Source organism: Medicago truncatula, chromosome 5 (assembly GCF_003473485.1).
Source record: "Medicago truncatula cultivar Jemalong A17 chromosome 5, MtrunA17r5.0-ANR, whole genome shotgun sequence".
Lineage (NCBI taxonomy): Eukaryota > Viridiplantae > Streptophyta > Magnoliopsida > Fabales > Fabaceae > Medicago > Medicago truncatula.
Window position 1 is genome coordinate 3,003,616 of NC_053046.1, and position 18,455 is coordinate 3,022,070.

Genomic DNA, 18,455 nt, shown 5'->3' on the forward strand with positions numbered 1-18,455 from the left:
AGCAAGACCCAATAAACAATTTTGCAATACATGTGATAAAGAAGAGTTGTCGATGGATTTGAACTTTTATTAGAGATGCTCAATTGAAGAGATTAAATGCTTTATTAAGTTATATTATTAAAAAATTATAAATGAGTGATGTGTATACGTGTTATCCATCTAAGTACAAAAAAAATATAGATGCTTCAAAAGTTTTAATTTGAAAGTTGATAGACTTAAACCGTCGGTTTGTAAATAAAGGATCAAATGTTCAATTTGTTTTGGTTACATCAAATGTTCAATTTAACCTTTAATATTTTATTGATCTTTATTTATTCTTTTGTTAAATTTGTCAAAACATACACACATTGTTTGCCTTACGAAATAAGTGATAAATTCTGACCTTCCAATCCATTTCAAGTAACAGAAAAAATATGTTGCAAAGCTCTACAACCTTCCTCACTCCCAACCCAACCATCTTAAAATCATGCTTAACCGGCCGGGATTATCAATCTATTTTTGAAAAGCAAAAGTTTAAAACAAGGTGGATATTTTTTTTTGAGGAAGGTGGATTTAAATTGTATTGCATCATCATGAAATTAATTAATTCCGACAAGGCATTGATTCCACATCAATTTTATTTTAACCATAAAAAACCCGAAACTCAACTTAAGAACAGTAAGTCAAGCTGCCATTTTCATAATAATTATAGTCCAATCCCATAAAAGTAAAAACTGTCGTGTAAACTCAAATTCTGCCTCTTGATTCGGATACACCAAACCACCCACTCGCTCTTCATGACATGCTATAATCTTAGTAGACAGTTTCACATTTTCTTTTCAATTTAATGCAATTTTAAGGTTACATCATTCAACGTTTCCACAATTTTAAGTAAACCTTTTAATTATTATTTATTCAATACCTTTTTAACTCATCACTATTCATACCTTCAAATAGTGGAATTAGGTTCATAAAATTCTTAGTTTCTAATGTATTACCAAGTCATAGAGTATATATTACGTCCAATTGCAGTGCACTTTCACCTCTAAAATTCCAATTATTAAAACCTTGCAATTTGTTTTTTAGCTGGACCCCAACTAACAATATATGGGTCGGTCGTAAAAAGCCGCTTTGAAATTGAAAAAACATGTTGAGTTGATACTATTACTCTGTCAACCCTATCTCTCTCTTTCTATTTTCATTATCATTCACTCGCCGTCCTTCATACTCCATATTCCATATAAGTCCAAGATTCTTATTCTTAAGTGGTCCGGTCCGGTCCGGTCCGGTCCAATCTGCCGCTCGAAGATTAGTCTCTGCATTTACACGTGAAAATTTTCATAATCCCAAAAAAAAAAAAAAAAAACTAACTAACTCCTTGTTAATAAATCCATCTAGTTGATAAACTCTTACAATTAGTACAAAAACAAATATTATAAGAGTTTAGTCTTTACGATTGTGTGTCTTATCTGACTCAAAGATTAATCTTAGCGAACGCGTAGAAAACACTACCTCTCCTTTTTAAATATCCCTCTCGTTAGTACACACTTACAAAGTGCAAAAACAAAAATCACAAGATTTTGTTTCTGTTTCAACACAAAAGAACACAAAACTCCTTCCTCTGTCTCTTGTTGTGTCTTATATGCTGTTCACACCATGTGCAAGTTATCATCATCATCAACCTCTGTCTCCACTTTGTATGAAAGCAATAACAACCAAACAAATAATATATCCACAACAACCACAATCAAAACACAGAATAATATCAAACCTGACATGTTAACACCATTGATCCCTAAATCCCCAACATTCAAACAACAAAAGAAAACCCATTTTTCTCTTGCCCTCAATGAAGCCAAACATATTTCAAACATAGCATTACCTATGGTTTTAACAGGTTTATTACTTTATTCTCGTTCCATCATTTCAATGTTGTTCCTTGGTCGTGTTGGTGAACTTGCTTTAGCAGGTGGGTCACTTGCCATTGGATTTGCAAACATCACAGGTTACTCCATTCTCTCTGGTCTTGCCATGGGAATGGAACCTATTTGTGGTCAAGCTTTTGGTGCTAAAAGATTCAAACTCCTTGGTTTAACAATGCAAAGAACAGTGATTCTTCTTCTTGTAACTTCAATTTTCATTTCATTCTTATGGCTTAACATGAAGAGATTATTGCTTTTATGTGGCCAACAAGAAGATATTGCAAACGTTGCACAATCTTACATTCTTTATTCTCTTCCTGATCTTGTAGCACAATCATTGCTACACCCTTTGAGAATCTATCTTCGAAGCCAATCCATAACACTTCCTTTAACATACAGTGCTACTTTGTCTATTCTTCTTCACATTCCTATAAACTATTTTCTTGTCAATGTTCTTCAATTAGGAATAAGAGGAATCGCTTTAGGTTCCGTTTGGACGAATTTCAACCTCGTTGTTTCCTTGATTATTTACATTTGGGTTTCTGGAACACACAAGAAAACATGGAGTGGAATTTCCTCTGCTTGTTTCAAAGGATGGAAATCGCTTTTGAATTTAGCAATTCCAAGCTGCATTTCGGTTTGTCTCGAATGGTGGTGGTACGAAATCATGATTTTGCTTTGTGGATTATTGCTTAATCCACATGCAACTGTTGCATCTATGGGTGTGTTGATTCAAACCACTGCATTGATATACATTTTTCCTTCTTCTTTGAGTTTTGGTGTTTCAACAAGAGTTGGAAATGAACTTGGTGCTGAAAATCCACAAAAAGCAAAACTTGCAGCAATAGTAGGACTCTGTTTCAGTTTTGTTTTGGGTTTCTCCGCTTTGTTTTTCGCCTTTTCAGTTAGAAACATTTGGGCTACTATGTTCACAAGTGATCCACAAATAATTGCGTTAACATCAATGGTGTTACCGATTATAGGACTATGTGAGCTTGGAAATTGTCCACAAACAACTGTTTGTGGTGTTTTGAGGGGAACGGCGAGGCCGAAATTAGGCGCAAATATAAATTTAGGTTGTTTTTATCTTGTGGGAATGCCTGTTGCAGTTTGGTTGAGTTTCTTTGCTGGATTTGATTTCAAAGGTTTGTGGTTTGGTCTTATGGCTGCTCAAGGTTCATGTATGATTACAATGTTGTTTGTTTTGGTTCGTACAAATTGGGAAAATCAAGCAGAAAGAGCTAAGGAGTTAACATCATCAGATTCAAGTGAAGAAGAAGAACAAGAAGAAGAGAAAGTGATTGTCAATTCAAGTTCATGTGGCACAAAAGAGTGCTCTGATTCATTAGTTTGAATTTTTTATTTATTTTTTAATATTTTACAAGATTTAAATGGTGAACAAATTCATTCTTTCTAGATTTTTGTACTAATTTTTATATTGTAAACTAATTAAGAGAAGTTAATGAGGATAAGATTTGAGGCTATACAAGGATTTTTTTTTTGTCAACTTTAAAGATTTTACTAGCATGCATGTATGCTTGAGAGAAGACTGAGGATTAATCAGCTTCAGAGATTGGAACACACAATTATATGACCATATTAAATCTTTGCAATCAACACCATGTATTCTTTTTTTTTTTTGGGTGCACCGTACACACCATGTACTTTTTTATTATTGAAAATTTTAGATTAATCAAAAATTCTCTGATTATAATAATGTTATATATGGATAAACTCTCTCTTGGTTGATCTCTATGTTGTTATGGAGTGTGCCTCAAACACTATAGTAAAGTCGTAACACTTGTCTCTCAATCCTTTTGCTAGAGAATATAAAACATTGTTCTCTACATTGAATATATATATGTCATTTGATTTTAAGATTTTCTTTTGCTAAAGAATATAAAACATTGTTCTTTACCTTGAATATATGTCCTTTAATTTGAAGATTTTCACTTGAATTACGATAATGAAAGTATGTTAATATATGTTCAAGTTGTTTATTGCACTATTAGTTGATGTTGTTACGGTAAGAAAAGCTGTGGAAAATACTCTTTAATCTCTTACACCTAAAAACACACTTACCCAAGTAATATTGTATCTAACTCGAGATTCTCCGCTTGTGTGTCTCAGTTAATGGTTATTATCATTTCGTCTATCAATAAAACTTTCCACTAAATATATAGATTTTTTTTTTGTATGAGTTGATATATAGAATAAAAGAGTAATATTAAATATGATATAATATGGATATGATAAGGTCCGATCATATGTGCACCTTATAGCAAACTAAGAATAAGGTGGGTCCATGTAATGCTTTTGGGGTTGAGTTATGGGCTCTCTAGTTGGGAATTGAGCTTGCTTAGGATCTCAATCATTCTTGAGATGGATTCTAAAGTTGTCGTTGATAAAGGTAACTCTCAAGTCCCGTTTCTTCAATCAACCTCTCCTACAAGAGATTGTTGCCCTTCTAAATCTCCCTTCATGGAGAATTTCCACCCATCATGGTTAAAAAGAGACTAACAAATGTGCAGATCTTCTTTCGAATGATGGGCACGTTGCTCTTCTCTTCTCACATGAATTTAGTATTGACTTTGTCTGTCCTATACTTAGTTTTGTTGCTTTACGATGCAAGAGGTGGTTGTACCTCTAAACTTGTTTCGTAGTTTTCCTTTCCTATATGTAAAAAAAAAATTTTTTTTTGAGCAAATAAAAATATAATATTCCATATATATATTGAAGTATAATATTATATCAAATTAGATTTATATAATTTTTTCTTTAAAATACATCTTAAATTTATTGGATTTCTAATGATTATTATATACTCAATCCGTTTCTAAATATAAGCAAAATTTACTTTACAGGTTCATTCATTTAATGATGTATGTGGTCTGTATTATGAACCACGTACATCATTAAATGAATAAACTTAAAAAAACAATTTTACTTATATTTAGAAACAGAAGTGGTATCAAATTAAATTTATAGACATTTTTTATTTAAAATACATCTTAAATTTATTGGATTTCAAATTATTTTTATTTTTAGATTATACTTTATAGGAGTAAATGAAGAAAATGTTTCTCTTTTTATATGCTCCTTTCTAATCCAACTCGCACCCTAGAATAACAATTTAACAACGGAGACATGATATTAGAATTTTTTCAAAGTAGATGAAGAGAATAATTTTATCTCATTTGCTTCTAACATTCTCACCCCCATAATAAGAATTTAACTAGACAGATAAAGTGACATGATTAATGCATCAGATTCTATAAGTTCATCCAACACCATACACTACTCCCTTCGTCTCAAATTATATAACATTTTGGACATTTCATGTGTATTAAGAAATTTAATTAATATTGTATGAGAAAGAAATATTATGACTTATTTTATAAGATTGTTCTTAATAAAAGATATGAGAAAAAAAAATGAAAGAATTCGAAGAAGATAGAGTAATAAATAGTTAATGATATAATAGGAAAAATAACATTAATGTTTCTTTTATATTGTTTGTAAAATGACATATAATTTAGGAGACTTTTTTTTTTCTTTCCAAAACGACATACAATCTGAGACGGAGGGAGTATTAGACAATGTATGATAAATTTATCTTATATTAAATCTAACATCTAACATATTCTAAAACTAATAGAGATGAATAAATTACTTAAACGCTTACATCATAAACACTTATTGGTACCTAAATACATACTTTTCTTCTTATAGTTCACTAGTAGACGGATATTTCGTATCTGTCTTTTTCGTTTTTTTTTATTGTGTTAATGCGTGTGACATTAGTAAATGAGTTAAAATAAATTAATTAGGTAAAAAAAAGTGAATTTAAACTCGTAATTGATCAATGATGATGGAGAATATGCCAAAAAAAGGAAAGAGAAAAGAAAAGTGTAAAAGGAGAAAGAAAAAAATGAGTTATGTGCCTGGCCTGGCCTGCCGTCTAGTGCGGATGATAAAATGGTTGGTGGACAGTGGGATTTGCGCGTTAATTAAACAAACAAACAAGAAGCTGGAGACTTGTGTCGGTTGTTTTAGAACGAAAATTGACAAATCCCACTTTGATTACTCTTTGTTGACCCCTTCAGGTGCCAACAATTTGACGTGTATGAAGCAAAAGAGAATTTAGAATGTTCCATTACATGTTTTTCACCAACTTAATTAATTAGCTTAGGATGTTTCTTGTATTTAGTGAAAATTATTACTGTTTTATATGTCGACTATATGGTTGCTGTAATACCATGAACTGGATTAAGGTTAGATATTTTTAATTTAAAGTAATAATATTCAGATTAATCATATTCTAATTGCCAACACTCATGTGTATTTCTAGAGTCGTAGACTTTTAAAAATTTTGACACCATATCTTTATCCAAATTATTGAAGTATTAAATATATTAATCACCTCAATTATATATTCAACATTTCTTTCATTTTCGATTGATGTCATACTTAACTATTCAAACTTGAATTTATATTAACGAGGATACTTAACCACTCACAACAAATTCAGAAAGTGTGAAAACTTAAAAAGTAAAATCTAGAAGGCCAAGGATGATTACAACTTCCATAAATCTTAATTCACTTAATCAACATTATTGTTTGTATGTGCAAAAGAAAAATCTAAGTTTCCACAAACGGTGTCTTTATTGCAAATTTCTAAGCTATATTCTCATATGTTTTCTAAAGTAAATTGCATTTTCATTTTTAAAGTATGGATTATTTTTTTATTCTTTGAACAAAATATGGATAAAATTTTTCTAAGCTTAATTCACTCAAGTGCTTATATGCAACTCAATGTGAATATGCCATTTATCTCCCATTTGGAAGTTCTCTACTAGCTCTTACTCAGTCAAAACATCCCATTGATTATGTGCATTGGCAACTAAGAATTTTGAATGATCAAAGAATAGAAATTAGTGGCAATTACATACAGTAGTATTCTAGAAACTCCCTCAATTCATTTGTTTGATCTAAGTTTTATGTCAAACATTAGTATGCAATCCACCAAAATTTGAGCCTACTAATTACTATATGTGTTGACCGCTGTCATGTTTAATTGGTTCTACACTAAAAAACAATCAAATGTTTATTGAAATCATTTACTTTTAGACCAAATAATGAGTTTTCCGATTTATAATGTCAATTATCATTGAAATATCTTATAAAAACTCACCATACATCACATCATGTCCACTAAATTTGTATACTTAATACAGTTGTAGCTAGTTTTCTTATTAATTATTTTCTTTTATGGTTTCCAATATTTCAACAACTATGAATAAATGTAGCTAGAAACCAAACAATATCTATGAGCACTTGTTGACCTAATAATAACTTGTTGACTTATATCCACCATAGTTTGTTTTTTATCACACCTTGTGATGCTTCAGACTTAGTCAAAATCAACAAGTTCCATTATCAAGCATGCACCATGCTATCGGCAATATGACTTCTTCCAATTTGAATAAATGTGATTTTCTTTCCACTGTAGTAATTTTTGTTCTGTTACCTTTCTAGATTAATGGATATTGGTTTGGATGTGTCGATGCATATATATAATAAATTAACAATCATATATCATTCATATGTGATTATATTTATTAACGTGTTTTGGACTTGTCTGAAGGCATTATCGGTGCAAGTGCCTCCACTTTGTTTTCAACATTTTCACCTTAATACTACATATTATTAATAATCTCAAATATCATTGAATAAATTCCACTTGAAATGATTAAGTGGTATTGACTTGAGACCTGTGAATATACTTCTCCTTAAAAAAAATTGAATAAATCATCGTTCAAACTCTTTTTATCTAAACTAACAGAATATTTTTAATTTATAAAATATATCTAAATTACAAAACTATATGCAAATCATTCAATTTAGTCTCTAATATCTAATATCTTAGATTCTTCAAAAAAAATATATATCTTAGAGAGTAATAATTTATGACAAAATGGATGGTTCTTTTTCAAGAAATAGGATGTATATTTTAATATTTAATCCTACACACACAACTATATCCCTGAAATATAATTTTTTTCAAAAAACAAAAAGTTGGTTTTTTTCCAAACTAAAAGATGTTGGTTGCTAAGATACTCTTTTATAAAAATGAGTGGATCTATTATAACAAAACTTATATGTATGTGTGTGTGAATGTGTGTTGCCACTAATTAAATTTTTTTAGTCCGTCACTGAAGACTAAATTATCATAATGTGACAAACAAATGTATGAATTTTCATATGAAGACACATCTTAAATATGATTATTTTAGATCCTATAAAAAAATGTAATATTTTAAATAACTATATATAGTAGTATATATCAACATTAGTACAAACCATGTCAACTAAAAAAAATTATAATTAATTAAAAAGAGATTAGCATTTGCTTTATAACAACATATGAATACCCTCCCTAGAAGTCATAGAGAATATGATTTTTTTTTATTTTTTTTATAGTAAAATAAGCTTTTTTTGTTTGTTTTTGGTGATGACGGTTTAAGGATGGTACAAATTTACGATACACATGAACTTTTCAGAAGTCAATAGAAAATATAAACAAAAATCCGAATCCTAATTAACATCCAAACTAGTTTTTTCTCTCCAAAATAAATCAAACAAATTTGTTCTATATATAAGACAATGGTCAAGAGTAAAGAAAGATACAAAGTCTTTAATCTCATCTATCTACATGAAAAAAATTGTCTGTGTTCGCTTATATATTGACTAGAACTAGTCTCCTAGATAACCCATATATAAATGTCACAATTTTGGTATACATGTTGAGAAATAGGGTGTTAAATTGGATAATCGTTTTGTCATCTCATACAATCAACATCTTATGATTAGTTATGAAGGTCCTGTTAGCGTGAAATATTGTATCAAGTCTAACTCCATCAAGTATCTTTTTAAGTATATGAACAAAGGTCCTGATAGGGTGACAATGTTAGTTGATGGTGAAAACCATGACAAATTTAATGTTTCACCTAGTGAGGTTGTTTGGAGAATATTTGTTTTTAATATGCACCAAAAATGGCCTCATGTACTTAAGTTGAAATATCATTTTCATAAAGAACAATATTTTATTTAAATATAATATTAACATTAAGTCAGTGAGGTAGAATGAAGAAGCTTTCACTTGATTTCTTGTGTGGTTTCATGCAAATTGTCAATATGAAGAAGGTCGAGATGAAATGTGCTTAATTTCCAAAAAGATTTACATATGTGAAAGATGATAAATGATGACAGCCATGGAAACAAGAATATTGTATTGGAAGGCTTGATAATCCCCCTGATATAGGTGAACTATACTAGATGAGGATACTATTAACCATTTCGAGAGGTTCCGTGGAAAAAAATGGATAAAAATAGTTGATGATCTATCAATCATGTGACATCTTCTAGAAAACATGTTATGCTTTATGATTTCTTGATGATGATGATGATGTGTTTATAGATGGAATAACATAATCAAGTGATTTGGGTTCAACCAATTACCGCGGGTTAGTTTAGCTTCTTAAAAAAAGTGATTTAGGTTCGGGTCATCAATTGTGTAGGTTGTTTGTGACTCTATTAACTCTAAGCACAACGAAAAATACTAATATTTTATAGTATGCAACAGAGCATCAATTGTCAGATGAAATTCTATATGAACAAAGGAAGCAATTGCGAATTAAAGGTTATTTCCATCTCAAACTGGTGTGACTCGCATGTATTTCACCTAATAAAAGAATAAATGTTAGAAATAATAACTAGATATGCAATTTGTGGTAGAGATCGCATAAGGTAAGTTCAAATCTGCTCTAGTTCTTGTATGCTTCCGTTCCTTTAACAGAGAAGTGACAAGCAGCATGAAAAAAAAAATTAATGAAATTTTTTTTCCGTTTTATTTATACCAATATACGAAGGAATTAATTTTTTTGGGCTCAATTTTACCCCTTTATTTGTATCTTCCAAATGGGCATGTCTACATTGGTAATTTTAAGGGAAAATTTTTTCATGGCAAGGGAAAGTACACATGGTCAAGTGGAACAATCTATGAGGGTGATTGGGTTAATGAAAAAAGGACTGGGAAAGGACCGGTCATAAATCCGTCAAGAGCAAGTTTTGAGGGTGAATTCTTTAGGAATTCTCGTCATGGTCATGGCACTCTTACAAAATCCAATGGGGATGTCTTCATTGGTAACTTTGAAAATGATCTTTTCCATGGCAAGGGAAAGTACACATGGTCAAGTGGAACAATATATGAGGGTGATTGGGTTGATGGAAGACGGACAGGGAAAGGACGAATAATATATCCATAAAAAACAATTTTTGAGGGTGAATTCTCGAGAAATTCCCGTAATGGTTACGGCACCCTTAAAAAATCTGATGGGGATATCTACATTGGTAACTTTGAGAACAATATTTTCCATGGCAGGGAAAGCACACATGGTCAAATGGAACAATATATGAGGGTGATTGGGTTGATGAACAAAGGACAGGGAAAGGACGGATCATATATCCATCAGGAACAAGTTTTGAGGGTGAATTCTCCATGAATTCCCGTCATAGTCACGACACCCTGACAAAATCCGATGGGGATATCTACGTTGGTAACTTCGATAACGATCTTTTCCATGGCAACGGAAAGTACATGTGGTCAAATGGAACAATATACAAGGGTGGTTGGTTTGATGGAAGAAGGACAGGGAAAGGTCGGATCATATATTCATCAGGATCAATTTTTGAGGGTGAATTCTCCAAGAACTCCCGTCATGGTCGCGGCACCCTTACAAAATCCAATGGGGATATCTACGTTGGTAACTTCGAGAATGATATTTTTCATGGCAAGGGAAAGTACACATGTTTAAATAGAACAATATATGAGGGTAAATTATCTGACCCAAAGTATATTACTTTATCCTTTTTAGTATATGGAAAACTGATCTTGCATATATTAATGGCTACTAGAATTATTATCTTTTTTTCAATGGTTCCGTACTTTATTATTTTAAAATCATAGCCTTGTGCAGAAAATTTGACTAAGTGTATTCATGAAGCTAGATGGCTTGGAATCATTAAAAAATGGCAGCGCATGGTTGTTATATGAAGTTAGAGTTTAGAAGTGTATCCATGCATACTTGCTACTTCATTCCCAAATCAAATTAATATCAGCAATTATTTATTATAGTATAAGTTATGTGTTTAATGTTGTAAATTGAAAATTCTAAATACTGACTGAAAATTTTTGGTATGGATAGAGAATTTAAACATGTTTATATATATATATATATATATATATATAACTGAGACAAATAGATTGTCAAAGAAAATTTTAGTCCCGTTTATCGTCTGTTCAGTTACGGAGTATTGAAGATGTCCTCACAACAGACATATTGGGTTTATTTATTTAAAAAGAATATTTTTTTTATACTCTTTCAAGTTTTACACGCACTCTTGTCGTTTCGGGCGATACGGATAAAGATACTGTAGCAAGAAACATGAATCAGTGCATCATATGTACTATGTTTATGGCATTTATTCTCATGTTAATGAGTGTTTTATTTTTCCTACACAGAGATCATGATGACGTGAAAGGGTGATCTCAGTTGGAACAGGAGATGAAGATGTAGAGCTACGAGTTTAGTAGTCAGTTGGTTTTGGAGTCAGCTTTCTTGTATTCCTCTGTGTAGACGTTTTATTTATTATTGACTGGTACCAATTCTCAAAATATCTCACCTTGTTGAGTGTTAGTGGTGAATGGTAATAGACATCTTATTCAGATTTTGTTTAGTTCAGACTTCCTTTCATTGCATGATAACTTAAGATTGGCAGTGTTTAATGTTTACTTATATTATATATCAATCATGGAGTGGTATTCTTGTTGCAATTTTTCCTTTGTGCATGAGATCATTATTTTATTTTATTTAACTCAGAGAGCTAGCTTGATGCAATTTCTAGCTTCATTACATATTTAAATCATTGAATACCTTCACCTTTTGAGCAATCATATCAACATTAACATCAACAAAGTTGATTGATTTTGCTTTCTTCTCAATTCTCACTATCATAAAATTGAGAATTTTGGCTCATTTAAGAGAAAAGTCAAAGTTATAAAACATTAGTTTCGAGAATTTTAGCTCATACTTTTTCTTTATACGCTCTCTCTTTTTTCCCATCGCTCGTCGTCGTGTTCATTTTGTGCCTCTATTCTCTCCCTGGTTCCGGAACACTACATTCTCAACTCTCCCACTTCATCGAAAACCCTCTCCATGCCTACAACTCTGTCGAGGACATCACCACAGCTGAAGATCACGCCGTCTGTTTGCCACTTCACAGTGTAGAGATCGACTAATATCACTCCAGTCTCGGTACCAGCGAATCTTCTAGAACATTTTACAATATCTTAACCGTTGACGGTAACATTCTGCAATCTCTACTTCAGCTTGTTCAAATATTGTGGTTAATTGATTTTTTTTGTTGAATTTGTGAAGTAGATGATTTTCCGATTGAATCAGCTAGGGCAATGTTTATGCATATTGTGATGGATTATTTTATTGACGATCATGGGATTGAAGTGGTAGATTCAGATGTTGATTAAGGTGATCAAGATAAATTGAACAAGAGGAGGACGAGAGAGATTCGGTATGAATGAGACCGGAATTTATGCTTGCCTTTGATGTATGTAGCTAATATGTATGAGAGTTTGGTTAATGAAGTTAATATTAGGCTTGCTTCGTTGAATGGTATTCACGATAAGTTTATCGGTGTTGCTCTTGAAGCTGCGATTGGATTGCATAGAAGACTTGCGAAGAAATTTCCTAAAAAAGGTCCTTTTATATTCAATTTAGATTTAATTTCATTTGCTTGTAGCTATATAGTGTTGGAAGTGGAATTTTTGTGCTATGTATATAATGTTTTATTGCTTAGGGTCATATGATGTATTGGTTGTGTAACATTTAATGTATTCTATGTCGTTCTTCAACAGGACCATGTACATATAAGAGAAGAGAATTGGCAACTTCAACTGAGACGAGGACTAGGTTTCCAGAACTAGTTATACAAGAAGAGAAGCGCGTTCGCTTTGTGGTAGTTAATGGATTGAAACCCCAACCACCACCAAAAAAAGTTAAAGGATTGATAATTGTTGAAAGACTGAAAATTGATGACGCTGGGTGGTGAGTTGCGTGTTGTAGTGTTTATTTTTTATTTGATGGATGTAGCCGACCCCACTTAGTGGGATAAGGCTTGGTTGTTGTTGTACTTCAATATTATTTTAGTTGTGTTGGCCTGTTTTGATTGGCAAGATTTTTCCTTTGTTTATTAATATGTTTTCATTTTAGCTGAAGATCTGCTATGGCTGCTAGGATATATGCTTATAGGATGAATTATTTGCAGTGACGATTAGTCTATTTTCTTCCTCTTTATTATATTTGGATTTTGAGTCTTTTTGTGTCTGGATTTCTTTGTTTGTAGATATTGAAAATTGGTACTGTGCTGTTTTCACTGTTACTTTTTCCTATACCAGAATGTGTGACCTAAGAAATAGTGCTTGTATTTTATCTGTAGTTCCGTGGTATACCAGAATTCTATTATGTCATTTTTTTAATGAAATTACACGCGACAGCTCTCTGATGCTATGCTTGCATGTTCCCTTTTGTCACATTTTAATGAAGGTTAGTTTATTCTCTAGCTACTACTAATGGTGTAATAACAAAATCGGTTATGATGAGATAGAGGTTGAGCATCGATTTCAGCTAATGCTTACAAGGAGTACAGCCTTGGTCTCACTTGTTTGTTTTTGTTTTTAGGTTTAAAAGATTGATATGTCGGAATGAAGTAGCAATCTCAGCTAACGATTACAAATTCTACTCTCCAAGACACAGGTATAGCAGGTATAGGCGTGGTGCATCAATTTCACTTCCAAATATCCCACATATCCCTTTAAGCATGGTGTTGCCTCATTTTGGAAAATGAAGTGCTGCTTTCAAGATGCTCAATACGTAAGCTACTGCAGTTTTTTGTGCAATGTCTAAATTGTTGCCACTACGGAAATATTTTACTAGCATGTGTTGGTTATGAATATGAATATAATGTGCTTTGGCATCTGCTGCTGCACAATATAATGATTGTATGTAATGATATATTATACTAAATGGGATAGTAATACTATTTAAAGGTTGCATAAATGGTAATTGCTGCAGTTTCTTGTCCAAACTTTATGACTTTTGACTTGTTTTTACATAGTTATCTTGGAGCAGACAATTCTACGACATTGACTACTACTCAAGGATATCGCTCAGTAAGTAGTTTAAATTAATATATTATTGTTTTTTTAGTTTGCCATCGCATGGAATGGATAGTGAATGTTGTTTTTTCACCTCAGTTTGACTTTCTGGTTTGTTATCACATGGGATGGATAGTGAATGTTGTTACTTCAAATTTCTAACAATTTTTTATAACGACGTGGACTTTATTTCCCAGCACCAAACCCTCGGTGCCTATTTATTTTGTTTAACTTAGAGGTAACATCTTTGTTTATGGAAATATTAGTATCTGGTGTGAGAATGAATGTGTCAATTTCAGAAATCACATACCACACTGATCACTCTATGTGCCAAGGACTACATGCAGCAAGTACTGCAGCAGACAGGATAATCTAGCACACTAGTTAAGCTTTTATAAGTGTCTTAAAGAAATTCAATAAAAACTAAAATTTAAAATATTGATAGCTTAAATATTTTATTTCTAATTTCTAAATATAACAATTCACTTTTAATTCCTTAACTAATACCTTTTGCATGGTGATTTTTTGTGTGCTCAATTATGACATAATCCTATCCTGTTTGGCATAGTATTTGAAACTCTCAATCCTTTGTCAGCGATGGATGTCGATGGAATGAGAGATGGTTGCTTGCTGGTGGTTGATGATCTGTTACTGGTTGAGTAAAAGGAATGGAATACAAAAATTCTGCGGCATTCTGTTATTTCAATCAGTGCAGCATGACAGACACATATGGAAGGTGGAAACCATGGGAATTATTCAATGCAAAGTGCTTATAAGTTGTGCATCAATGAGTTGATTAATGTCGGTCATTTGAAAATGAAAGGTGTGGTAGGGAATTGGGATTGCATTTGGTGTTTGAAAGTTCCATCGAAAGTGAAGAATTTAATTTGGTGAGTGTGTCATAACGTGCCGCTTCATAGAATTCGTTTGCAAGATGAGGAGTTGATTGCTCTCCTTTATGTGTTTTTTATGAAGAATCGGGTGAATATGTTTTTTACTTGTTTTTTCAATGTGCAGGGGCCAGGGAGTATGACCTGTTGCAAAATGGTGATTTGTGAAATGAAATATTGGGTATTTTACAGCAGTTAAGAACAAATGTAAAGCAGATGAGTTTTTACTGCATTATGATATTTTATCTCCGACATAGTGTCTCTTTGCGGTTATTATTTGGAGTATTCGGAAAAGTCGTGATATCCGCATCTAGGAGAATGTTTGTTAACAACAGCAGCATATTTTTTGGCGCGCTGAGTAGTTATTTCAAAGCTGGTGCAGGTGCAGCGGTACATCAGTGCAGGTTCGACAGCAGTGCAGGGAAAAAAACCAGATACGCCAAGTTTGGACGCTTTGTGCTTGCTAGAACGGAGTGTCACTCTTCCATTTGTTTCATTAATGAAGGTGAAGCTTGTGGCCTTCTTTCCGCTGTCTGGTAGGTGCACCATTTGCAGTTAGATGGAGCAACTTTTGAGCTTGACCCTGAGCGAATGGTAGACAACCTTCAATCTATTAAGGAAGATGTCTCGAGTTTAGTGCTATTATTTCTTATTGTAGACATTTGTCCTCTTTTTACCTCTAACTGTCGAGTTTACCACGAGACAGGCAAACGGAGTAGTTATTTTGTTTTTTTGTTACAAAAGCGGTCACATCTTTAGCCTCACGATTTTCATGTCCAGCTTGCCTCGGGACGTGAAATTTCCAGTGCAAAAGCTAATCCAAACACATACTACATCTTACCGACTACTAATATCTCTAATAATTATAAAAATAAAAAATAAAAAACATTCTGATAATTAAGAGTTCATATGTGATATAACTAAAGTTTTGTTTAAACACATACTATTACCGATTAAAAGTATACCAGAAGGCTACACATTCCAAAATTTATGTACTAACATATTATATATTCTCTCAATAACAATGAGAACTTGAGGGATTCTTAGTTCTGCCATTTTTACTTTTTAAAATCCATTAGACTAATAACTCTATCTAAAATTTTTGTGATGTTTCTTTCAAATCTAAAATTGTGTTTATGTGTAAAGATATGTTGGGATGCATAGTATTTAATTTGGTAGCATTTGGATCACATTTGATTGGTCAAATAATATTCTGAGATCACCTACTTCTCATTTGCCACAGTTCATACATCAATGAGCTTCTTTTAATACTTCAGCTTAATCATATTGATCACTGCTTCTATTTGCTACTTCTGGTAATTTTTAAATCAGTGTAGTTTATTTGCTAATTATGTTTGTTTCCAATCCCATTTTGATTAAGTATGTGTCGTGGTGACTGCATTTGTGTTTTTCAGTTGGCGTTCTTTGTGTTTAGTGGTCAAGTGTTTAGTGGTGATATAGAGCACAAACAAGATGGGATTGAATTCAACCAGGACGGGACAGATGCTGATCAAGTAAATGATGATGTTTCCTTGATTGAATTGTTATCAAATAACTAAACATATTAGAAGTCTGAAAAAGCAATCTGTTCAGGTTAGTATTCCACCTTACTGAAAATTTATGTTGTGTTTTCAATTATCTTGATCTGTTTAGGCATTGCCCCTTCTTCATCACATTCTGTTCTACATGTATTATGTCTCCCATTTTCATATTATATCAAGTTGCAAGTAATATGAATTGAGTTTTAAGATAGTTTTCTTTGACTGCGATATTGCATTAAGAGAACATTGTTTGCCGATTTAATCCTATCTGAAAGAAAGAAGTGTCTCCATGGGATATCAAATCAATATACTACTTTATGTGATGACGATGATGTACATATCCTAATAAATATTGGGAGGTGGTCCTTTGGAGATGCTAATTTTATAGAAAATTATGTTTTTGTTTCAGGTAAAACTTATTCAAAAGACAATGGAATAGAAAGTTGTCTGTGGTTATAAGTGAGACGAAAGCTTTAAGGTTGTGACTGGTGCGGTTTTCGGACAACAGACTGATGTGGTTCAACTGTGTTGGCAGTGGTGATGTGCTGCGGTTTGCTACCTATGGTTTTCCTTTTTTAGCTTTGGGAGGGACTGTTGCATGGGACTTTGGTTTTGTTAGGGACATGTATGGAAATGCACTTATGCGTTTGTTGAAAAGCCTTGAATTGCACTATGAAATTGGAGGGGATTGGAAACACTACTGCACACTTCGACGGCTGTCTCGAGGGACTGCAATCAAAATTGGTGCTCCAGTAGTTGGGAGAAATTCTGTTTTATTTATAACATTGATAGTGTAGTGTGGTCTTTTGTTATATGGAGTGTACCAGGTCCTATGTGTATGTCTTGAACTGGGATTTGTCTTTTTGTATTACTATTGATTTTAATGAATGGTTCATGGAGACTTGGTTATTTATTTTTAGATTATGCTCACTTGGATTTTAAATTAATCAGTTAGTTTTATGGCTTATAACTTTATGTTTTTTTAAAAATAATATTATAAACACTAACATCATGTTAATACAACATATGATCAACGATAAATGAATATATCATCAAAAATAAATCAATCCACTTGAATCATACATAAAGTTGGCCTTGCTATAAAATAAATGAGAATATTGTTCTTTGGCCAATTCTCATTTTTTTACTGATATATATTTGTGAAAATGTCTCACTATAAGTTTGTATAATTTCACCTGTTTGGGGCCAGTCTCCATAATGTTTCAACCATAATTTATATAGATCTGCACATTTGTTTTAAAGGATCAATTAAATTAAATTAACTAAGTTGTTGATTTTATAAAAATAAAAATAAAAAGTTTGTTGGTTTTATAAATTATAGATAGATAATATTGCATATATCTACTTAGTGATTGCGAATGTTTGTTATTTCTAAGCACATTGTTAACGTATTTGTACCTATTCGCCGTTTATAAGAGATTATATTTAACTCAATCACAATGCTTTATCGAATAATTTACGTGCGTTATATAGATCATTGCGTTATGTTTTTTCGTGCCCTTCAGTCACAATAGTTTGAAGATTTTGATCACTGATGAATATGGGAATTTAATTAATACAACTTCGAATGTGGTATATCGAGAGGTCTTTAGAAACATTTAGACCGTTTATTTTTATGTCCGTTTATTTGTGTTTTGTATTGAACCTTAGTTGTTTGAATGTTATTAAACCTTGAAAGTTGCATTGAGATTAACATTTGCAAAACTAATAGACCAATGCATATAAGCTATTATGTGTTTGGTTTTATATACGGTATACGAATATGGAGAGTTAGTTCTGCCATTTCATGACAGATTTTTTTATCTGATGA

At 32.1% G+C, this 18,455-nt stretch overlaps 3 protein-coding genes across 19 annotated transcripts; all 3 read left to right on the top strand.

Annotated features, from left to right (window-relative positions):
* The first annotated feature begins 1,511 nt into the window (after positions 1-1,511).
* LOC11437244 (protein DETOXIFICATION 49) lies at positions 1,512-3,408 on the top strand. The gene has a single exon (XM_003611100.4). It carries the CDS (start codon positions 1,636-1,638, stop codon positions 3,253-3,255), a length of 1,620 nt encoding a protein of 539 aa, XP_003611148.1. The 5' UTR covers positions 1,512-1,635; the 3' UTR covers positions 3,256-3,408.
* Positions 3,409-8,841: 5,433 nt separating this feature from the next.
* LOC120580556 (phosphatidylinositol 4-phosphate 5-kinase 8) lies at positions 8,842-11,509 on the top strand. The gene is made up of 4 exons (XM_039834366.1): positions 8,842-8,919; positions 9,932-10,183; positions 10,345-10,763; positions 11,485-11,509. The coding sequence occupies exons 1-4, from the start codon at positions 8,842-8,844 to the stop codon at positions 11,507-11,509; spliced, it is 774 nt and encodes a 257-aa protein (XP_039690300.1).
* An 811-nt stretch (positions 11,510-12,320) lies between these two features.
* On the top strand, positions 12,321-17,543 carry LOC120580465 (uncharacterized protein At2g02148). 17 transcript variants are annotated; one of them, XR_005646154.1, is made up of 8 exons: positions 12,342-12,736; positions 12,895-13,084; positions 13,476-13,582; positions 13,718-13,909; positions 14,154-14,208; positions 14,789-15,083; positions 15,211-16,676; positions 17,034-17,543. XR_005646154.1 is itself a non-coding variant. In XM_039834039.1 (7 exons), the coding sequence occupies exons 1-5, from the start codon at positions 12,586-12,588 to the stop codon at positions 14,807-14,809; spliced, it is 528 nt and encodes a 175-aa protein (XP_039689973.1). In that variant the 5' UTR covers positions 12,321-12,585; the 3' UTR covers positions 14,810-15,083; positions 15,211-16,676; positions 17,034-17,543. The 17 variants fall into 17 exon arrangements, 7 of the variants coding, with proteins under 7 accessions (XP_039689973.1, XP_039689976.1, XP_039689974.1 ...); XR_005646155.1 differs by having other exon boundaries at positions 12,353-12,736; positions 12,895-13,909; positions 15,211-15,588; positions 16,327-16,399; positions 16,499-16,676; XR_005646152.1 differs by having other exon boundaries at positions 12,355-12,736; positions 12,895-13,909; positions 15,211-15,677; positions 16,327-16,399; positions 16,499-16,676.
* Positions 17,544-18,455: the final 912 nt, after the last annotated feature.